The 23703-nt window shown below is 51.1% G+C and overlaps 2 protein-coding genes across 2 annotated transcripts; both read left to right on the top strand.

The window, feature by feature from the left end:
* The first annotated feature begins 4195 nt into the window (after positions 1-4195).
* LOC121167749 (cocaine esterase-like) lies at positions 4196-14433 on the top strand. The gene is made up of 12 exons (XM_040997335.1): positions 4196-4271; positions 7594-7798; positions 8677-8815; positions 9096-9229; positions 9309-9567; positions 9976-10074; positions 10321-10461; positions 10569-10649; positions 10865-11009; positions 13197-13334; positions 13789-13861; positions 14247-14433. The coding sequence occupies exons 1-12, from the start codon at positions 4196-4198 to the stop codon at positions 14431-14433; spliced, it is 1677 nt and encodes a 558-aa protein (XP_040853269.1).
* Positions 14434-15933: 1500 nt separating this feature from the next.
* On the top strand, positions 15934-23565 carry LOC121167748 (cocaine esterase-like). The gene is made up of 12 exons (XM_040997334.1): positions 15934-16009; positions 17654-17858; positions 18502-18643; positions 19212-19345; positions 19427-19685; positions 20109-20207; positions 20436-20576; positions 20719-20799; positions 21040-21184; positions 21889-22026; positions 22429-22501; positions 22885-23565. Exons 1-12 carry the CDS (start codon positions 15934-15936, stop codon positions 23069-23071), a joined length of 1680 nt encoding a protein of 559 aa, XP_040853268.1. The 3' UTR covers positions 23072-23565.
* The last annotated feature ends 138 nt before the right edge of the window (positions 23566-23703 follow it).

Below are 23703 nucleotides of genomic sequence, written 5' to 3'. Positions count from 1 at the left end.
TCCATGCACATGGCTGCTTGTAGTCTAACTAGACACTGAAGTTGTCCATGACTCTGGGATTGGAGAGGGTCCTGGTGTGTTGCTGAACTCAGCCCTGCTCTTGTGTGTGATCCCCTTGTCCCACCCTGGCAGCAACCTCACCTGCTCCCATCCAGGCTGATGTCTATCCTGTGCTACTCCCTTCTCCTCCTGTGGAACTCCTGGGGCAGCTTCTTGGTCTCACAGGGGCTTCACACATGTGCACATGCCTTAGAACATGGGGTCACACCAGCTGGGCATCAGCTGGGCATCAGCTGGACATCGTGGCCTGTGAATTGTTGCTGCTCCTTGTCCCGGGCCGGGGTGTGGCTCCCATGGGTGGCCACAAGGACCAATCTAGTAGGTCCCAGTAGGTGGAGGGCTGGTGCCTGGAAGCAATGGGAACTGGAGGCGGTGAAAGCGAGGTGCTTGTGTATCCAGGGTGGAAGAGGCAAAAAGTGAGTCCAGCAGGAGGATCTGAGTGGAGCTGGCCAGGGTGTGTCTTGCAACAGCTGCAAGGACAGGATTTCACACCACTTCTTCCTCTGCTTCTGCTGGGCTAATGCTGCTGATCAAAGCATAGTATTGTACCTGCCTTTCTGACCCCACTTCTCATCTAGTGATACCTTGCCAGGTAACTAGATCTGGGAACTGCACAAGCTTTGGTGCCAATCCTAGGGCCCTTCTGAGATGCCAGGAGCGCCTGTCACCCCAGGCACTGAGCAGCAGGTATTGGCAGGTCCACCCTCCATAGTGCAGGTGTTGGTGCCTTACATGCCTGGCTTTGTTATCAAAAGCTCAGGCTTGCGTGACAGGCTCCTGAGGTGTGTCCTTGATCTTTTATGTACTCATCAGGGGGCCCAGGACTGAAGCCAGCCTGTTAGAGCACCAGGTTAAATCATAACTTGGAACACTGCTCCCCACATGGGTGCACATTCCAGGTCAGCCTGCTCTGCTCCAATCCTTCTCTCTCTGCTAATGCACCTGGGAAAGCAGCAGAAGATGTCTCCAGTGCTTGGGCTCAGGCACCCATGGGGAAGACACAGATGGAGTTCCAAGCTTCTAGCTTAGGACTGGCCCAGCCTTGGCTATTGGGGCTGTTTGGAGAGGAACCAGCATATGGACTTGCTGTTTCTCACTCTTTCTATAACTCTGCTTTTCAAAAATAATTAGATTTGTAAGGAAATACAAAAATAACCAAAGTGCCAGGATTCTTTCTCTGTACTTTCCCAATCTAACGTGCCAACAGCAGTCCACACTCCTGCTTCTTCTGGGGCTCATCTGGCAGGCTCCCTCCCTCCTTGCCTTTGTTTGGTCTCTCCCAAGAGACTAGGACATTCTAGACAGAAGGATCAGCCCCACACTGGGTGATTCCCATTAAAACCATGTGTGGGACTGGTTTCTCTCTCAGAAAGGACAAGTGTCCCTGGGTATTCCGGGAGTCCAGCATCACCATGCTGACTCTGCAGATGCTGCCATCCTAGTTACCAGCAGCACCTGTGCAGAAGCTATCCTTGTCCTCCATGTGATCTCACTCAGCTCCAGCTCATCTATTTCTAACAAGCGTGTAATATTGTTTTACTTCCTATTGCACCCTAGGTATAGGGTCAGCACCTGTCCACAGAGGCCATTTTTTCTGCCTGTGTTTAGTCAGCCCAGTGGGTTGACTCGCTGGATGCTGAATCTCCCACATGTGTCACAGGGATTCTAACACTGAGCCATCACCATCTCCCACCACCTCCAGCAACCTCCTAGAGTATAAAATCCCAGAGCAGAGCTGTAACTCGGACACAGACACTGTGCTGGGGGACACTGGCTGCCCAAGCAGCACCTTCACTGAAGGGTGCATCTGCACTGTGCTTTCAGTTCTGGAGTGGCTCATATCTAGGATTACAACTGCTATTCTTATGATAACAACACCTGTAATGACTCCAAGAGTTGTACTGTTGGCTTCCAGAGCAATTAGACTGTATTCCCTTTCCACCTGCACTGTACAAAGCCTCCAATTGTCTTACATTCTACCTACATTGTTGACAACCTGGTAATGTTTGTTGTCATTGTCATTATGTTTAGAGTCTCTTTCGCTCTTTATGCCCTCTCCTGCCTTTGCCTCTCTTTTCATTTTCTTATACTGTGCTGGTTATTGAAGAATCCATTGGACTTCTGGTTTTCTCTGAGGAGGATGGCACCTGGTGGGTTCTGCTGCTGCTGCCCTTGGTGGTATCTAGGAATCATTGCTCTGCTCCAGTGTGCTCTATTCTAGAGCTTCTTCAGCTTCTTGTTTTCGGTTTCAGCTTCCATTGTTGGTAAGGCTGCTACACAGTGTGTGTGTGTACTCTCAATAAGAAATTTGTGATGTTGGTTGGTTGTATTTCTTCATGTGACAAAATATGTCCTGGAGAGGGGACTGCACCAGCAGTGTTGAGGGCATAGGTAATACAGCCTCTCCCCGATTGTGCCTCCTTGAGCAAGGGACAGTTTCTGGACCAGGTATCTGACCCAGAAGATCCAGGGGCTAGTGGGAGCTGAGCCCGAGCATGTGTAATTGTAACTACCACATCAGAGACACATGTCAGACCCACAACCCAGTACTCACTCATACCCACTTAAGAGTTGTTGGCTGGATCCTTTATTCATGTGGCCGTCCGTTCATCCTTTTTGTCTTCCATTCAACAGATGTGTGCTGCGGTACTTACTACCCTGTGAACATAATTACCGTGTTCCAAGGTCAAAGCTGAACAATGAACACTTTTCTTAGCCCCTCTGAATTCTTGTCAGAGAGCTGTTTTAAGATCTAATTATACATTCAACGTTAGGTACCCTCAACAGTCTAGAACACTAGAACCATCACACTTATATGTACTTTTGCAACAATTATCCAATCACTATGTGGTTGTCCCCTCTTACATTTTTTACTCTTTACTAACCACAATTATTCTCTCTACTTCTCTGGCATCAATTTGGATAATTTCTAAAAGTGAGTGCAGGCCCAGCATTGTGGCATAGTGAGTTAAAACAGTGTTTGTGAAACCAGCATCCTATGGTGCATACCAGGTGAAGCCCTGGCTGCTCCACCTCTAATCCAGATTCCTGCTAATGCACCTGGGAAAGTAGCAAATGTCGATCAAAGAGCTTGGGTCCCTGCATTCATGTAGGGGTCCTGACTTTGAACTGACACAGCCATACCTGTTGTAGCCACTCTGTTGCACATCAACACATGGAAGATTTCTCTGTCTCTCTCCTTCTCTCTGTAACTCTGCCTTTCAAATAAATAAAAAAAAATAAATCTTATACAAATATGTAAAATGAGTGTGAATGTATTGTTTTTCTGCCTATGGCTGACTTCTTTCACTCAGCATGAAGTCTTGCATGTAACCATGATGCCACAATGAGAGAATTTTGTTTTGATAAGTGAATAACACTCTACGGTGTGTCTATGCCAGAACCCCTTCCATATTCATCGGTGAGTGAGCCCACCTACAGTCGGTGGTTCTAGAATAAACACTGCAGCGCAGGTTTCTTTTGGATGCTGCCCAGTGCCAGGAGTGTGGATCACATGGTAGATGCAGATCCATGGCATATGGGTTAATCTTCCAGATGCTGGCCTTGCCCTGGCACAGGCCTAACCTCTGCAGTCATCTGGAGACTCTCCTTCTGATATCCAAGTAAATAAATGATGAAATATGTTAAAAAGAGGAGACATGATCAGGTTTGGGTGGGGAATGAATAAACAGGGACAAACTGAGTCCTGAGCCAGGGAGGAGCTCAAAGTGCTCAGGGACAATCACACCTCCCACAGATCATCCCATTCCCTATCTCTGGGGATTCTCACACCTGTGCTGTGAAGGCTTCCTGGCTTTTCCAAAGCCAGCCTTTCACTCCCTCCTCTCTGTGAGGACAGTGAGCTCAGTGGCTCCAGGACTGACGGGAGGATCTTACAGAGCAAGCAGGGACAGGCACAGTGTGGTGGCCGTGTCCACATTTGCTGGCTTTTGGGTCTGCACCTGATTTTTGCTGGGTTAGCCAGTTCCTTTTAAACCTCAAACCCCGCCCCGTGATAGTCACCCTGCCCATTCCCTGCCCAGGCCAAAATTCAGCTTGGGAGTTGCCCTATTTTGCCCCCAGAGCACACAGTCCAGCACACAGTGGTGACACACAAGCGAACCTACCTGGAACCATGGGACAACACCAGCTGTGCACCTGGCTTGGTATTGTTCCCTGTGGCCTCCTGCTGCTCCTCACCCTGGCCCAAGGTAAGACTCTGTGGGTGTCCACAGGGACCCGGATCAGATTGGTAGTTCCAGCTGAAGAGCATGTGGGCTGGTGGGGGGCAAAAGGTGAGGGTGGATGGTAATGAGACTGTCTTCTTGTGCCCCTGTGTGCTCAGAGGCTGGAAGAGGATCATGGCTTCCAGGGATCTGAGCCAGTAAGAAGGGAGGGGAACAGCAAGGGTCTCAAGGGGGTGGGCAGCTTGTGAAGGAGGGGCTGGGGGTGTTTCCTGCTGCCTGTATTTGTGGCTGACCTGATTGCTGCCTTTAAGTGCTGCCTGCACATGCTGTGAACACGCAGTTAGGGCTCCTCCCACTGCGGGTTGATTCTCAGTTGGCTGCTCTTGGCCAGAGACCCCCAGCCATCTCTGAGATACCCTGGGTAAGGTCAATGGTCCTGGGAGCTCAGGGATCATTGGCCTGCCTCTGGTCTGAGGGACCACAGTGTTTCCCAGCCCATGCACCTTTCCTAGGTGTAAAGGCTCTATTTATTTATTTAGGCACATTTAGAAAAACAGGGGAGGAAATCTTGCAGTCTGCGGTCCACTCCTTAAATGGCCAAAGGGAGGGGGGCCAAGACTAACTGGAGCCTAGAGCCACCCCCCAGGTGGGTTCAGGGTCCCAAGAACTTGAGCCACCAGATGGGGAAAGGCGGATATACAGAGAGGAGAGACAGAGAGGAAGATCTTCCGTCCGATGATTCACAAGTGAGCCGCAACGGGCGATACTATGCCGATCCGAAGCCACCGAGGGTCCCCAGGAGGTGGGTTCCAAAGTCCTCGACTGCTTTCAGGGAGCTGCTGCCGGGATTAGAACCGGCGCCCATATGGGATCCCGGGCGTGCAAGGCGAGGACCTAACCACTTGCGCCACCGCGCCGGGCCCCAGATGCTCTTTTCTTAGGCACATTAGTGTCGAGCTTGATGACAAGAGTGGCAGCTGGATAGAATGGCACGACAGGGAGAAGCTTAGCCTACAACACCATGCTGCTAGCCCTCCATTGGCTTGTGTTCGGGGCAAAGCTGGCAGTGCCCTCTGCCTGCCAGTACTCTTGGGTCTTTTATCAGAAGTTCTGCCTATGTCGGCACCAGGCCTGGGTGTGTTTTGACCCTTGGTGCTCTGGGTCTAAAGGCCTCCTCCTCCACCCTTTCCCAATCTAATCTGCCAAAGGAGATTCACGCTCACCCTGCCCCCTGCCTCACCCTGTCCCCTGCCTCACCTGTCCTGATCCCCTTTACTGAAATTCTACCCTTACCTGGCCTTACCGCCACTCTCCAAGGTGACCCAGACCTTTCTGGATGGAGAATTTTCTTCCAGATGCTCTGTTAGTCAATTATGTATCCATTTCTTTCAGGGCTTACTTACCTGAAAGACAGATCCATGGAAGTAGGGAGAGGTAGCCACAGCCCTGGCTCCAGGGCTCCAACAATATTTCATGTTGATTCTATGTTCAGAAATAATAGAACTTGTCTCTGGATGTGGGCAGAGTCTCCTAATTTTATAAGAAAGCCCAAGTGCTCCTCATAGGATCCCACTTCCACTCCTCTGAAAACAACACAAAATCACTTTCTTGGCCCTATTATGATGAGCATGTAGATGTTTATCTACTCCTGGAAATTCTTCTTTCAAGAAGGAATGGAGAGGGCCTGGCATGGTAGCCTAATGGCTAAGGTCCTTGCTTTGCACACGCCTGGATCCCATATGGGCGCTAGTTTGTGTCTCAGCGGCCCTGCTTCCCATCCAGTTCCCTGCTTGTGGCCTGAGAAAGCAGTAAAAGACGGCCCAAAGCCTTGGAACCCTGCACACACATGTGAGACCAGGAAAGCTCTCAAGGCTCTGGTTTCAGATCAGCTCAGCTCAGCTCCAGCCGCTGCTGCCACTTGGGGAGTCAATCAGTGGATGAAAGATCTTCCTCGTTCTTTCTCCTTCTCTGTGTATATCTGACTTTCCAATTTAAAAAAATCCTTAAAAAAAGAAGGAACAGAGATCAGTGTTAAAGTACAGAAGGTTAAGCTGCCCTTGTGGGGCCAGCATCCCATCTGAGAGTATGTTTGAGTACTGGCTGCTGCATTTCCTGTACAGCTCACTGTTAACACATCCATGAAAGCAGCAGAAAATGGTCCCAGTGTTTGGGCCCCTGCCACCCACGTGGGACACCCAGATGGAGTTTAAGCTTCCTGGCTGTAGCCTGGCCAGCCACAGCTGTTGTGGTCCTTTGCAGGGCGGGGGGGAACCAACAAATGGAAGTTACTCTTTCATCATTTTTGCGTTCCCCTGTGTACGTGTGTCCTCCACTCTGGAATTATGACTATTTCACAGATAAATCTTCAAAAATAACAAAGAGAGATGGATCACTCAAGACAAGCAAACCTCCTTGTATAACAATGAAATGATGCAATGTGTATGTGTGTGCGCATGCACAGATGAAAAAAAAAATCTAGGACCAAATCTGCATATTCATAGCTCAGGTAAAAAAAAATGCCAGAACATTACCTAAAGCTTCTGAGCTCCAGCTTCTGTTTCTGTGTATGTGTTACAGCCCCTTTCCTGAGCCAGAGTGAAGGGGAATGGGAAGAAAAAACTCTTACCTCCTTTGCCAAGCCACACAAATAATACAGTCACTAATTTTGCAAGTTAGGTGTCTATGACATAGCTTGCCACTAGGGTGGACATCCAGCAGTCTCTACACTTGTTCCAGAAAGCTGAGTATGCTCAACTGCTTTGTGCAAGGTGGCAACATATTGGCCCAGATGCCTGACAATGGCAATGCAATGGGAAAATTTGGCACACTGGTGTAGGGAATATGACCAGAAAGCAGTCTGTGAACACAAAGTACAAACATTGTATATTGTCCTAACTTTCTGTTTTGGGAGTTGACTCTGATTGGTGAAGCCACAAACAGGGAGTGATTGAAAACCGTGAGTGGGAAAAGCTGTCCTGTACAGTGGCCTCCCATCCCACTCATGCTAGGGTTCCCTCCCCAGGGACCATTCTGGTTCCCAGGGCCTCACACACGATGTGCACTGCTCCTATGTCCAGGACTTCCTTTGGCATTCACAGAGGTGTTCACCTCAGTTCTCCTTCCTATTCATTTCAACCCCGGCCCTGGCTCCAGAAGTCTACATGGGCTTATGGTCACTAGGATGAGTTGTTCTGATCATGTCATTAGGATGGAATCAAGAAGGCCCACCCAGTGAGTGTGTGTGAGCCCGGGTCCTGGACAAAGTTAGGCTAAAAAAACAAAGAGGCAAGCTCCTGGCAAAGCAGCTGACAAGCAGCTCTCTCTGATCATATCTCTCTACCCACAGGCCAGGACTCTGACAGCCCCATCAGGACCACACATTCTGGGCAGGTGCGAGGAAACTTGGTCCACGTGGAGGGCACCGATGTGGGCGTCCACACTTTCCTGGGCATTCCCTTTGCCAAGCCACCTCTGGGACCACTGCGCTTTGCACCTCCTGAACCTGCTGAAGCTTGGAGTGGAGTGAGGGATGGCACCTCCCATCCAGCCATGTGAGCTCTCCCAGGGTGCCAGGGAGTTTCAGTTCTGGGGGTGGGTATGAAGCATCTGAGTGCTAGGCCAGGCCCAGCTGCCCTTTCATCCTCAGCTCACAGCTGACAAGCTTAGTGTGCTATGGACTCCCATGGAACACTTCCATTGGGTCTTGCCAAGGCTCCTGCCAGGCTCTTGACTCAGGACTTGAGACTCTAAAGCCTTTAGATCTAGGTGCTGAAGATGGAGGCAGACACTCAGCTCCCCATTTCAGCTTCTGCCACATTCCTGTGCTGCCTGATGAAGGGGCGCTGTTCTGGATGAGCTTCCCAGGTTGGCTCTCCCAAACATATAGGAGTACCTGACTGCATCAGTAGATTCTGTGGTCACTGAGATGGGCACCAGTGGAGGCTGGAACAGCAATGAGCTAACCCACAGGCCAAACACATTGGCAAATGGACAGGTATACACACCTGTAGAAGAATGTGCAGGAATGATAATGGCCAGGATATGGGCCATCTCACTGTCTTCCCTGGGGAAGGGATAGGCATCTACACACCAACCATGGAACACTCCATGCTCCGGGCCTGACTTTGCGGAGAGTCAGCACTGAGGTCAGCACCTGCAAACCAGATTTCCCACACAGACTCTGAGAGTCAGGTGTGCTATCTCAGCCTCCACCTGCCTAGAGGATCCCTGGAAGTCAATGTCACCCCAGCTTCTTCCATCGTCTCAGATCAGTATCCATGAAAGAAGGGACATTACATCACCTTGTTCATGAGTGAACAAGGATACAGGGAGGGAGGAGATGGATAGGGTCTGGGGCAAGTCTGGGCCCAGGCTCTGTCTTGGGCCCATGCGTGGATTCCACACTAACATCTGCATTGGGTGGTCCTAGGTGTCCACAGAACCCTGCAATAATGGATGATGATGCTCTGAATATGACATTGTTCTTGCTGTCCTTCCCCATGTCTGAGGACTGCCTGTACCTCAGCATCTACGCACCTGCCCATGCCCGTGAGGGCTCCAAACTGCCTGTGAGTAGAAGATCAGGGGCAGCTAGGGTTGGGATGGAAAGGACAATTTGACTGTGGCCTCCCATGCTATGGATTCAGGTGAGATGATGCACCCTAGTGGTCCAGGAAGTGCCTCTATCCCCTGGGTGGATACCTAAGTACTGGGCATGGGCTCCTAGATGCCCAGTTGCTCCTAGAGGTCAGAATGTGTGGGTCATAGTGGGCCAAGCAGAATTGTGTCCTCACAGAGCAGCATGGCTCAGGTTTATGGAGTCTCATGGTATGTCTTTGAGTTCCCCAGGTGATGGTGTGGATCCATGGGGGAGCGCTGGTTGCAGGCATGGCTTCCTTGTTCGATGGTTCCACCCTGGCAGCCTTTGAGGATGTGGTGGTGGTCACCATCCAGTACCGCCTGGGCGTCCTGGGATTCTTCAGGTGAGCCTGGGCCTGGGCCAAGCACTGAGGGAGGAACAGCCCGGGGTCTGCCCTGCCATCCCTGTCTCTGTTTTCTCAGCACTGGAGACCAGCATGCCAGCGGCAACTGGGGCTACCTGGACCAAGTGGCTGCACTGCGCTGGGTACAGCAGAACATTGCCAGTTTTGGAGGCAACCCTGACCAGGTCACCATATTTGGTGTATCAGCAGGTGGCACAAGTGTGTCCTCACATGTGCTGTCACCCATGTCGCAAGGACTCTTCCATGGAGCCATCATGCAGAGTGGGGTGGCTGTGATGCCAGGCCTCATCTCCAGCTCATCCGAGATGATATCCACAGTGAGTATCCCCATTGGCGCAGTCTTGGCCCATAGCTGCAGTTTTCTGTCTCAAGGCTTCTTCTACTATCTGTTGAGTGGGCACACGTGGACCCTCAGGTGCCTTGGCACTCCCCACCCCAAGGATGGCTAAGGGGATCAGACATCATAACCCTAATAATTATACCTCTGTAGACTGTGGCACAATCTGGGTCCTGCAAAAGTGCCCTTCTGAGAGCTTACTTCTCTGCACCCTGCTAAGCAGGTGCAGATCATTGAGGCCGAGACTCTCCAAGTCAGAGAGAAAAGACTAGTGTGCATCTAGGCCACAGCCATTGGTCCACAAGACTGCTCCTGCCTCCTGCTGGGTCTCAGACAGCCTCCTTTTTCTCCTGTGTGGAGGTCCAGCACCCATGTGCTCCCTTCTCAGGTGGTGGCCAACCTGTCTGGCTGTGGCCAGGTGGACTCTGAGACCCTAGTAGGCTGCTTGCGGGCCAAGAGTGAAGAAGAGATGCTGGAGATAACCAAGGTAGGACCCCCTTCACTGGTACAAATGGGTGATCAGCTCTGATGCCCTTCGAAGTTCCTGGGCTACCAGGTCATGTCCAAGCTTTCTTGTCTTCCCAGCCCTCAGTTGTCAGGTACACCCTGTTGTGTACGTCAGGGATTTTATCCCACGTAGTGGGGCGTGAGCTTGCTCAGATTAGCTAGGTGAGGGGAAATGGATCAAACAATATCTGGTCCACTAACCATATCCTTGTCCTGGATACCTCAGCCCTTCAAGATCATCTCTGCAGTGGTGGATGGCATCTTCCTGCCCAGACATCCCTATGAGCTGTTGACCTCTGCTGACTTCCAACCCGTCCCCAGCATCATTGGTGTCAACAATGATGAATATGGTTGGCTCCTCCTCAAGGTGAGCTCAGGGTGAGGTCCTCTGGAGTTCATTTTGCAGGTAGGCCTCAGGGTGTCAGAGCGCCAAACCCACTACCACCAACCCAAGTTCCTCTGTTCACCCACCAGTTCTTTAATGCCAAAGACCCCTTGGATGAAATCGACAGAGCAGCCATGGAGACATTAATACATCAGTCATCTGAGAAGTGGGTGAGTTTCCAGGGGTCCTGCCCAACAGCTCTGTAATCTAACAGCTCATGGTCCCATGGACTCATGGAACAGAGGCACAACTGCCATTGCTTGTGTTTGGGATGGGTGTCCCTGGTCCTGGTTTTGTCATTCCCTGTCTTTATCAGGGACCTTTCTCAGTTGCCTCTCTCCCTGGCAGCAAGCAGTGCTGACTGTGTCCCTATCCCTTGGGCTAGATGTTGCCTGCAGGCATAGGGGATCAGCTGGTGGACCAGTACCTAGGGGACAATGAGAATCCCAAGACCCTCATGGCTCAGTTCCAGGAGATGATGGCCGATGTCTTCTTCACGATGCCTGCACTCCATGTCGCCCATTTACAGCGTGAGTTCACCTGTGGCTAAGGCCTCACTGGGAGGGGATCTGCCCACAGCATTGGATCTCTGGGGAGGATTGTCCTGTTCAGGCTCTTATCTACATATACCTGGGTGCTTTGGCACTAGGTAGACATGTCCTTTGTCTCAGTTCACTCTCCTGCTAGTTCAGGAGATGGACATCTCCACCAAGTGACAGATGAGAAGAGTCTGGGAGAGAGGATGGGGGAGCAGGGGTGAGGCAGCCACACAGTATAAAAACCTCCCAGCTACGAAGCCCAATGCCGGGAGAATCAAGATGGTGTTTACTCATTTTAAAGCTTCTGATCAACAATGAGAAGCACATACAAGAGTTCAAAGAATTTAAGGAAGCAATAAAGCAAATCAAGGCTGATATATCAGAAATTAAGAACACAGTAGAGCAAATTAAAAGTACAGTGGAGAGTCTCCAAAGTAGAATGAAGCAAGCAGAAGAAAGAATTTCAGAATTGGAAGATATTTCCTGTCATCAGGGAGAAGCAAACAAAAAGCTGGAAGCAGAACTGGATAGGGCAAAAAAAAAAAAAAAAAGCATTCAAGAATTGAAATTGACTATTAATAGGCCAAATATAAGAGTCATGGGAGTCCCAGAAGGTACAGAAAGAGAAACTAGTTTTACAAATATATTTAATGAAATAATAAAGGAAAATTTCCCTAATCTAGAGAAAGAATTAGGAAACAACATCCAGGAGGGGCACAGAACTCCCAACAGGCTTGACCAAAAGAGATCTTCACCAAGACACATGATCATCAAGCTCTCTTCAATCGAACATAAGGAAAAGATCCTTAAATGTGTATGTGAAAAAAATCAGTTGACATATAAAGGAATGCCAATTAAACTCACAGGAGATCTCTCACAGGAAACTCTACAGGCAAGAAGAGAATGGAGTAACATATTCCAGATTCTAAAAGCAAAAATTGTCTGCCTAGGATAACATATCCAGCAAAGCTTTCCTTTGTTTTTGAAAATGAAATAAAATTCTTCCACAGTAAAGTTAAAAGAATTTGCCTCTTCCAAACCTGCCCTACAAATGATACTTCAAAATGTTCTCTTGACAGAGAAGAGGAATAGCACCAAACAAAACCAAAGGCAAATGGGAAGAACATTCCAGTAAAATGACAACAGAAGACTAAACCAATGAACAACCCATTCCTAAAATGACAGGACCAAAGTACTATCCATACATATTAAACTCTGAAAGTAAATGGCTTAAGCTCAATCAAACGTCATAGATTAGTAGACTGGATTAAAAAACAAAACTCATCTATTTGTTGTCTAGAAGAGACACACTTCACCAACAAAAATCAGCGGAAACTATATCACATGGGATTTGATGTTTTTGGTTAGTTTCATCTCTTCAAAACACTTTCTTCTGATTAAATCATTCAATGACTCATAGATCATAGAGTAGCATCATTTTCTTCAAGAAGGTTCTTGATTTTCATTTCTTCAGCTACATGTTAGTCATTTAGTAGCATGTTATTTAACTTCTTGGTGTTGTTAATTTCTTTTTTCTTCCTGATGTTGATTTTGTTTTGTGGCTCTTCATTTAAGGGGATGTATAGTAGCTATGTAATGGAGACTGTCATATCTAGTAACATGTTATTTAACTTCATGGCATTGTAAATTTCTATTTTTCTTTCTATTGTTGATTTTGTATTATGATCTTTCATTTGAGGGGGTGCACAGGAGCTGTGAAACGTAGACTAACATCCAGATGTGAGGATACAATGCAGTATGCGTTTCTACTTCCAGACAAAGATGGACTTACAATGAAACTGTTTACTATATCTTGACAATAGGGTTCTGGATTCTCTGCCATTGTCCATGCCCGCAATGATGGATATATGACTGTGTATGAAGAACTATACTTTAGTAATGATATGGAAGAACTAGGTGGTGAGGAGGGAATTGAGGTGGTACCAGGAACCTATGAAACTGTATCATAAAATGATAATAATAATAATAATGAAATGTATATATATATATTTTTAAAAGCCCAATGCCAAGACCCACTCCAGGCCATTGCTAGTGCTCTTCCCCCCTGGGACTCCATCAGCACTGTCCTAGCTAGACCAAGTGGGCATTGTCTTATCGGGAATAAGGGAAACCTTTGGAAGGGGCCTCCAAATGTCACCCTGTGCACCTGTCACCCAGGTTCCCACGCCCCCGTCTACTTCTATGAGTTCCAGCATTCACCCAGTTTCATGAAGGACTTCCGGCCATCACACGTGAGGGCTGACCACGGTGATGAGATTCCCTTTCTCTTCAGATCCACTTTCTTTGGGACAAAAGGTGAGGCTTCCTCCTTCCCCAGGATGGGGATGCAGCAGTTGGGAGTCCTGAGGGGGTGCTGTGTCCACTGCACAGATGTCAGGACTGAGGCACAGATGGGATCAAGCATCCCAAGTCCCACAGCTCCCAGGGCTGAGCCAGGACTGCACTGTGAGTGCTCCAGACCTGGCTCCCTCCTCCTCTGTCTGGCCTTGTGATGAGTGTCTGTCCTGGCTGCAGAGGTGATCTCCCAAGATCAAAAGGGTGCAATACACTGTTCCAGTAAGAGGCCAAGTTCAGCTGACCTTGAGACCAGGTTTAGATATGGAGTTTGGCAAAGGGAAAGCCGATCAAGCTCGATTTTGTGGCAACTGTGGTCAAGTTGGAGCAACAGGTCTGGGCTGGTGAATGTGGTCAGGAATAGGCAGCAGGCCTGCGCCTGCCTGAGCTGACCCTGTGTCCTTTCCTGCTGCAGTGACTCTCATTGAGGAGGAGGAGCTGCTGAGCAGGAGAATGATGAAGTACTGGGCCAACTTTGCTCGTACTAGGTGAGGCTCCCCACCCTACATCCTTATGTCCCCAGGGCCATGGGACTCTTCATCTGTGGAGACCACACTAGCAGCCAATGTCCTTAGGCATGTGACAGTGTCCTGCCCAGCTACAGGACCTACTGGACACAAGGGTCCTGGGAACTACAGATACTCTCCCCACCTGCCCTATGATCTGGACGTGGCCATCAGCTGTCACGCTCAGAGGCTCCACAGTGGAGTGTGAGACACCATAACCTGGATTGGCAGGTCCCCATATGACACCAGGGGAGGAAGCAGCTCTCCTCACCTGCAAACTCATCCCCCACCATTCCTGGCCTGGCCCAACCCCAGGGAGGCTGCTCAGAGTCCTCATGGTCCCACCTTCCTGACCTCTTGTCTGCAGGAACCCCAATGGCGAAGGTCTGCCACACTGGCCCATCTTGGACCAGGAGGAGAAGTACCTGCAGCTGAACGCACAGCCTGTGGTGGGCCGGGCCCTGAAGGCCCACAGGCACCGGTTCTGGATGCAGACTCTGCCCAAGAAGATGCAGGAGTTGATGGGGACTGGGCAGAAGCACGTGGAGCTGTAGCGGCCTGTGTCTAGATGGACCTGACCCCCACCCACGACCATCACTTGTTTGCCCTCATCCACTTGGCACAACCTTATGGAGGAACTGCTGGGACCCAAGACTCCTTGCTCAGCCCTACCTTGTGCCCTGAATCAGATGCCCTCTACACTGCCTCCATGACACTGTGCCTATCAATGCCTGCAATAGCCCACCTTCGCCATTTCCCAGGGGCCCATGGTCTCTTCTGCCTCCATAAGTCCTCCTCACCTTCTTCCTCCTACCTCCCATCCCCAGACCCTTCCCACTCCTGGGAGCTGCTTTAGGGGTTGATGCCCAATCCTGAGTGTCAGAATCCCTGCTTTTCCTCCCAGCACACCCTGCAAACTCACATCTGTTAGCAGCCCATATGGGATTTGTCCACCTGAGCTGCCGTGTCCTAGTGCCCTTAGGTATCCATGGCCTCCTCCTGTTCCCTCTATGTTGCCACAAGTAAAGTCTCCCATTCCTTCAGCTAAGAAAAGATGATCCAAGTAACTGTGCCACAATTGTTTGCAACTGTCTCTCCCTCCCTCTCTCTGCAATTCTGCCTTTCAAGGAAAATAAATATTTATTTAAACACACACACATATACATATATAAATGATATGTGATATATGTCTTCTGTACATTGTGTTATTGAAAATATTAATTCATACTACTTGACAATCTGTTTGAGAGGTAAAGCCAGGAAAAGAAAGACAAATAGAGGGAGCAAGAGCTCTCATCCTGAGTCACTTGCTATGTGTGCCCGGAGGCCTGGACACCAAAGCTTGGAGCCGCGACTCCACGAAGTTCTCATATGTGGATAGCTGGGACCCAATTATTTGAACCATTTCCATTGCCTAGCAGGAAGCTAGGACTAGGAATCAGGGTGTGGGGTAAACGAAGGCTCTAGAATATTGGACAGAGTCATCTTCCTTGAATCTTAGCCCCCACCAAGGCCCACTGTGATCTGTCCATTTCCTACATGGCTTGTTGAATTGAGCCTGCTGTATTCTGGACACTCTTCTCTGCCAGGTGCACAATCTGATTGTGTGTCCTCCTTCTGGCTCATTGTACCTATGGGGTGCTTGCTGGGGTTTGCACGGGAGCCTCCCTTCCAGCCAGCTGAAAACTGAGCCCAATTCTCCATTTGTGGGGATTTTAATCACTTTCCTCATTATTGTTGTCCTATTACAGCCCATGGCTGCTTGTTGTCTATCCTGACACTGCAGTTGGCCATGACTCCAGGACTGACAGGAGGATCCTAGACAGCAGGGAGAGAGGAGGGGTAACCCCGGCTCTTGGCCCGTACTGACTTTAATCTGTTCAGTTCAGTCATGCTCTCCTGAGAGATCCCTTTGCTCCACCCCAAACGCCTCCCCGCCCACTCCCTGCCCAGGCTGAACTCTGGCCTGGGTGACAACCAGCTCCACCCCCAGAGCACCCAGGACAGCCTCTGGAGCACATGACTGCAGCTCACACTCAGACCTGCTTCAGACCATGGGGCTGCACCGGCTGTGCGCAAGACTCGGCATCATGGCCTGTGGGCTCCTGCTGCTTCTAGTCCCCAGCAATGGTGAGGCTCCCATGGGCAGCCACAGCAACACGGGTGTGGTGGGTGGTTAGAGCCCAAGTTAGCAGGAAGGCCTGCATCAGGGAGATGGTGGGAGCCACCAAGGGTTGAGAGTGTGGGGTCTTTGAACCCAGAGTGGGAAAGAGTGGTAGCTGTCCCAGAGAGAAGCATGAGTGAAGATAGTTGGGCTGAGCCTTGGGACAAATGTAGGGGTTGGATTTGAGGTCACTTCCTTCCTGTGCTTGTGGCTATCAGACCAAGGCTTATATTGAACCTGCTTCCCTGCTCCTGCCTGCCCCCATGCCTCATCTAGTGGGTTCTTTTGAGGTAACTGGATCTGGGGACTATAGAAGACCTAGGTGCCAATCCTAGGTACCTTCTGAGACACCAGGGGCCGCTGTCACTTCAGGCACTGAGCAATGGCGGTTGGCAGCATAGCCCTCTAGGGCGAAGGTGATGGTACCCTACATGCCTGGCCTGGTTATCAAAAGCTCAGACCATGCGTGCAAGGCTCTTGGGGTGTGTCTGTGATCTTTTATCTGCTCATTCAAAAGGCGCAGGACTGGAGCCAGCTTTGTAAGCAGCAGGTATTTCCTGGGTAATCCTGGAGTCCAGGACTACCATGTTGACATGTGCAGATGCTGCCATCCTGGGTACCAGCAGCACCTGTGTAGAAGCCACCCATATCTTCCATGTGATCTCATTCAGCTCCAACTCACCCATCACTAATACAGCATGAACGTTGTTTCACCTGCTCTGGTACTCTGTGTTTATGGTGCATGATGGGAAGCATGTCAGCACCTGTTCAGCATAGAGGCCACGTTTTCTGCCTGTTTTCAATGTGCTGAGTGGGTTGACTCCCTAGATACTGAGCCTCCCCCATGGGTGACAGGGATCCCAGCACCGGAGCCATCACCTCCTCTCATCACTTGCTGTCACCTGCTGGAGTGCATACCCCAGAGTGGAGCTGGAGCTTGGACACAGGCACTCTGCTGAAGGATGCAGGCTGCCCAGGCAGCCCCTTCACTGCAGGGCCTCATCTGCCCTGTCTGTGCTTTCAGCTTTTGGGGGCTGATACCTAGGGTTGCAACCACTGACAATGCCACCTGTAATGACTCAAAGAACTTCCCAGTTGGTTCCCAGAGCAGTTAGATCATTTTCCAGTTTCCCCACATTTTGACCTATACTCTTGATAACCTGGTGCCATTTGTTGTCATTTTTATTGTGTTTTGAGTCTTTTTCACTCTTCATGCCACCTCCTACTCCTGCTCTCTTTTCATTTTCTTCTAATTGTGCTACCCCATTAAAGTACCCAGTGGACTTCTGGTTTTCCTTGAGACACCATGTGAGTTTTACTGATGGTACCCCTGGAGTATCTTTGAACTGTTCCTCTGTCCCCCATGTGTTCTGTGCATTTGTAACTCTATTCTAGAGACTTTATGAGCTTCCAATTCTAGGTTTCAGTTTCCTTTATTGACAGGTCTGTTTTGCTGTGCCATATGTTTCCAATAGAAAAATCTATGTTGTTGGGTATTTCTCCTCATGTGACAAAATACATCTTGGAGAGAAGGTCACACCTGCAGTATGGAACCAGGGGGAGGTTAGCTTGCAGGCAGCCCATTCATGATCATACTTCTCTGCCCACAGGCCAGGACTCTACCAACCCTATTAGGACCACAAACTCCGGGCAGGTGCGGGGAAGTCTTGTGCATGTAAAAGGCACCAACGTGGGTGTCCACACTTTCCTGGGCATTCCCTTTGCCAAACCACCTCTGGGACCACTGCGCTTTGCACCTCCTGAGCCTGCTGAAGCTTGGAGTGGAGTGAGAGATGGCACCTCCCACCCTGCCGTGTAAGCTCTTCCAGGTCCCAGCGAACCTCTGAACCCACAGGGTAAGGGGAGGAATGGGGAAGGTCTGAGAGCTCTGAGACAGCCACAGGTGTCCTGTCCTGATCAATTTCCTAAGCCCCAGCCAGGTGGGTGTAAGGGGGGGGGGGTTCCCATGTGCATTTCTTATGAGCCTGCTGAGGCTCAGGAGGATGTGGTGGCATTTGGAGCTCCCAGCTCAGAACCCAGGACGTCAACTCAGGGACAAGAGAGAAAAGCTGACTCCAACATTCCACCAGGGGGCATACTCTCCAAGTGAGAGTCAGGTTGGCTTCGTAAAGCTTATAGGAGTCAGTGATGTAAGAGCGGATTCTGTTTGTCCCTGAGAAGAGCACCAGCTGGGTCTCCCAGGGGACCAAATAGCCATGGACACCAAACCAACTGACAAGGAACTTGTCATATCTTTACAACTTGATAGGAAGGGAGTGATGAGGTTCCCTGAGAGTCTAGAATTAGGATGAGGCCTGTGACACCTCCCTTCCTGGAAAAATGGCGTCTACATGCTTGGGCTGCTCCCCTGTTCCTGGATGAAGTCGTACTGGGATGTTGCAGTGAATGTGACCACATGAAGAAGCCCCGGACTGACTATTGTCATGGCAACCACCAGGTGTCTACAGGATGTGGCTGTAATGAGTGCAGTGATGGAGAACCTCTTTGACATAAGCTTGCCTCCCTCCCCCACGTCTGAGGACTGCCTATACCTCAATGTTTACACACCTGCCCATGCCCGTGAGGGCTCCAGCCTGCCTGTGAGTGACAACCCGAAGTCATTGGGTGGATGGGATGATGGGAAGGAGGAGAGAAGGAAAGGACATGAGCTTTGGCAAGAAAATTAGAAATGTCAAGGTTAGCCCAGACCTCGCTTCATTGTGGCCTCTCAGTGTCAGGTCCAAGGAATGTTTCTTTTATTCAGTGGGAAGCTGACCCCTGAGCATGGCCCTGTGATGGACCCAGGACTAACTGAACAAATCGTGGCCAATAGAGTCACTTGGGTGCCCAAGTACTATGCTTCGGGTCACCCCACTCCTTTGGCTGTGAACTGTTTATGCTGAAGACAATGATGGATTGCAACCCAAGTACAATAACTAGGAAGGCATACTTTTTTGCCCTGGAAGTAAAGAAGCAAGAGTTTAGTAGTAGGGGAGGGGACCCCAAAGTGTGAATGGCCTGGTGCTTCTGAGAGAATTGGATCCAGGTCCACAGTCTGCTGGAGTTGGAGTTCTTCCTGCATGAGCAGGTGCACAGAATCAAGCAGTGGCTTATCTTGGTGAGATTGGGCTTAGAGGACCCTCTTGGCATTGAACCTGATGTCCCCAGGTGATGGTGTGGATCCATGGGGGTGCTCTGGCTGTAGGCATGGCTTCCATGTACGACGGCTCTGCCCTGGCAGCCTTTGAGGATGTGGTGGTGGTCACCATCCAGTACCGCCTGGGCGTCCTGGGATTCTTCAGGTGAGTCTGGGCCTGGGCCGGGCACTAAGGGAGGAGCAGCCCTGGCACAGCCCTGCCATCCCTGTCCCTGTTACTTCTCAGCACTGGAGATCAGCATGCCAGTGGCAACTGGGGCTACCTGGACCAAGTGGCTGCACTGCGCTGGGTGCAGCAGAACATCGCCCACTTTGGAGGCAACCCTGACCGGGTCACCATATTTGGCGAGTCTGCAGGAGGCACCAGCGTGTCCTCACATGTGTTATCACCCATGTCGCAAGGACTCTTCCATGGAGCCATCATGGAGAGTGGTGTGGCAGTGCTGCCTGGCCTCATCTCCAGCTCATCTGAGACGGTCTCCATGGTAAGTGTCCCCTAAAGGCCCAGCCCAGACCTACAGCCATTGTCCCCTTTCTTGAGGCCTCTGCCAGTGTCTTTGTTGAGTGGGCACATGTGGACCATCAGGTGCCCTGGCATTGCCCACTCAGGGGATGGCTTAGGAATTCAAGGGTCAGAATTCACATACCAGTGCTTTAGTAGAGATTAGAGTGATTCTGTAACCTGTTAAGCTGCTGTATTGGGGATCCCTTGCTGGGAAGAATCCTCCCAGCAGATGCACTGACCATTTTGGCTGAACCCCCCAAGTGCACTGTAGTCGGACCATTTCACAGCAATGATCTATACAGTGGATCTGAGACTGAGGCACCCTTAACTCCAGCCCAAACTTTGGGCCAACTCTTCACTCTGCCTGGGTTGTTTAGATGGTTCCTGTGTGGTCCCTTTCCAGCTGGTGGCCAATCTGTCTGCCTGTGATCCGGTGAACTCCAAGGGCTTTGTGGCCTGCTTACGGGGCAAGAGCGAAGAGGAGATGCTGGCCATCACCAAGGTCAGGACAATCCACTACAGTCTGGAGGAGCATGGAGTCAGGGGTTCAGGTGCCCTTCCTGATCCCCAAGTCAGCCATGTTGTCTCCACATCTAGCTGTCCTTGTTGTCCTGGAGGCAAGTCAGTCATGGCACCTCCTGGGGAGAGTGTGGACACACAGGCCTAAGCCAGAAGGTGTCAGAAGAGGCCAGGGATCTGACTGGCTCCCTGGTCTCACCTGCCTCCTCAGACCTTCAGAATCATCCCAGGCGTGGTGGATGGCATCTTCCTGCCCAGGCATCCCCAGGAGCTGCTGGCCTCTGCTGACTTCCAACCTGTCCCTAGCATCATTGGTGTCAACAACGATGAATACGGCTGGCTCCTCCCCAGGGTGAGGCTGGGCTGCATGCGGTTAGGTGACTCAGGAGTTCATTGGTTGGTGGGGGAGAAATATCAGGGACTCTGTAGCTCCAGGCTTACATACTGCCACCCATCTCACCCAGCCCCAATGAGACTCACTCCTTGCCACCCAGGGCATGAGCACTGCAAACACTCAGAAGGAAATGGACAGAGAGGACATGCGTGCTGCTCTGCAGAAATCTTCAGCCCAGATGGTGAGGCTCCTGAGCCCCTCCACCATGGAGATGTGGCTCCCTTCTAGTCCCTCAGGAGCCCAGCCCCCAGAGTCCTGCTCAGACAGGGGCTCCAAGAGCAAAAGCTATGGGGTGTGCATCTGTGTGTTTGCCTGGGGGTGGGGCATCCCAGAGCTTGGCTCTTTTCCCATTCCTTGGGTCTCATTTCCACATTGCCCTGGAATTAACCTAACTCACCTCTCTATCCATCACCTGGGCTAGATGTTGCCCCCTGAGTCTGGGGACCTGTTGATGGAGGAATATATGGGGGACAGTGAGGACCCCCGAACTCTCCAGGCTGGGTTCCAGGAGATGATGGCTGATGCCCTCTTCGTGATGCCTGCACTCCATGTCGCACATGTGCACCGTGAGTTCACCTGTGACTGAGCTCTGACAGTCAAGGGAGGGGCTCAGAACCATGGGGCCCAGAAATCTACCCTGTCCAGGTCCTTCCCACATCTTTCTAAAGTCATCAGGGATATATTGGAATGGTAGAGATATACTCTGAAAAAATAGATGCACCAAGATCCTCTACCCACTCCTTCACTCCCCTAAGTGCCTGCAGTGGCCAGGGCTGGCCTGGGCCAAACCCAGGAGTCCAGAACTCAACCTGGATCTCCCCCATGGTGGGAGCAGGGGGACAAGGATCTGTCGCCTCTTCTCACACATTGGTAGGAGCTGGAATAAGAAGCAGGTGTCCAGGTGACATCTTAGCCATTGCATCAAATGCCCACCCGCCTGTGCCTTCTTTCCACGGTCCCTGGGGACCAGAACTCGTAATAGCCCCACCTAGTCTATCTCAAATCTCAGGACAGACACCTCCCCTATTTTATATTGTGTAAATTGTGGTAAATGAAGCTGCTCAGCTGGGAAGTCCCCAGTCATGACTCCATTCAGGAGGTCCCCACTGCCCTTGCTCCCTTCTGGAGGCTGCACTGTACCACGCCCCACCGCCACCATCCAGACTCCAGATCCCAGCTGTGGTGCACTTAGTCATGACTCAGGCCGGAAAGCTTGAGGGGCTGAAACCACTCCCCTCCTGAAAAACTCAGCCACCATCTGACCCTCCAGGAAGCCGCGCCCCCGTCTACCTCTACGAGTTCCAGCAGCGGCCCAGCTTCCTGAAAGACAAGAAGCCACCCCACGTGAAGGCAGACCATGGGGATGAGATTGCCTTTGTCTTCGGACTCCCTTTTGTGAGAAGTGGAGGTGGGTTCCCCTAGAGGCAGGACTTGGATGTAGGGGCAAAAGAGGAGTTATAAAGTCGCAGCCAAGATCAGCCTATACCCACTACCCGCCCTGGCATTGGCTGTCTGGCCTGGCAGCAGGGGCTCCTATGTCAAAGGCGTGTTTGTTTGCCAGTCAAAAAGATGCCATTTCTGAGCCACGATGAGCTGGTGTCCGGTGAGAAAATGAGACTTGCCCCCCAGAAACTGTGGGGAGGTCAGAGAACCAACCCTAGGATGGCAAATGAGGTCAAAGTGGGGCACTGGGCCTGGGCTGGCATGTGTAGTCATGGTGGGGCAAAAGGCCTGGGCTGGCAAATGTGAACAGGAATAGGCAGCAGGCCTGCATCTGCCTGACTTGACTCTATGTCTTTCTCTGCTGCAGTGACTCTCACTGAGGAGGAGGAGCTGCTGAGCAGGAGGATGATGAAGTACTGGGCCAACTTTGCTCGCACCGGGTGGGTTGTTCCAACTACCCCTACTTCCTCAGGGCCATGGGATCCTCCCCTGTGGGAACCATAGCAGTCCAATGTCCTTCGTCACATGACAGCTCCCTCCCAAGTTTCAGGACTCAGTGGCACACACAGGGGTAGTAGGGACCAGGGACACTCTATCTATCCATACAGGGCAGATCTGCATGTGCCCATCAGCTGTCGCCCTCAGAGGCTCCACAGTGGAGTGTGAGACACCATAACCTGGATTGGCAGGTCCCCATATGACACCAGGGAAGGAAGCAGCTCTCCTGCACCTGCAACCATTCCCCACCACCCTGACCTGGCCCAACCCCAGGGAGGCTGCTCAGAGTCCTCATGGTCCCACCTTCCTGACCTCTTGTCTGCAGGAACCCCAATGGCGAAGGTCTGCCACACTGGCCCATCTTGGACCAGGAGGAAAAGTACCTGCAGCTGAGCACGCAGCCTGTGGTGGGCCGGGCCCTGAAGGCCCACAGGCACCGGTTCTGGATGCAGACTCTGCCCGAGAAGATGCAGGAGTTGATGGGGACTGAGCAGAAGCACGTGGAGCTGTAGCGGCCTGCGTCAGGAAGGGGGACCCTGGCTCTACTAAGGATTGTCCTTCACCTGCCCTCATCCACTTGGCACACCCTTGTGGAGGAACTACTGGGACCCCCTGTCCATCCTTCCCTGAGTGTCTTGCACTAGGTGCACTCAACACTGCCCCCATAAAAGTTATGCCCACCTTCCTCATCTCCCTTGTCTCTAGCCCCTCCTACACTCCTCACCTCTTCCTCCAATACTTTCTCATCCTGAGTTTCCTATCCTCCCAAACCCAGACCCTCCCCACTCAATGTGAGCTGCTTTGGGGGTTGTTGCCCACCACTAGGTGTAAGAAGACTTCCTCCTCCTCTTCCTAACATGCCCTGTGAGTTCACCCCTATCAGTGACCCTAGCGGACCTGGGCACCAGAGCCGCCGCCATGTTCTGGTGCCCTCAGGCTGCCATCACTGGCCTCTTTCCATTCCCTCTGTGTTACCATAAATAAAGGCTCCCATTCCTTCAGCTGAGAAATACTCATCCAGGTAACCATGCCACACGCTCATGTACATGGTGGGTTGCAGGGCTCAGGTATCAGAACATTTGTTGCAATAAACACAGGGTGCAGATACACCTTTTGTTTTTGTATTTATACCCAGAAATAGGAA

Source organism: Ochotona curzoniae, unplaced genomic scaffold (genome assembly GCF_017591425.1).
Source record: "Ochotona curzoniae isolate NIBS_2020 unplaced genomic scaffold, NIBS_Ocur_1.0 patch423, whole genome shotgun sequence".
NCBI lineage: Eukaryota > Metazoa > Chordata > Mammalia > Lagomorpha > Ochotonidae > Ochotona > Ochotona curzoniae.
Note: the sequence above shows the minus strand (reverse complement) of the source record. Positions and strands in the feature narration are given on the sequence as shown.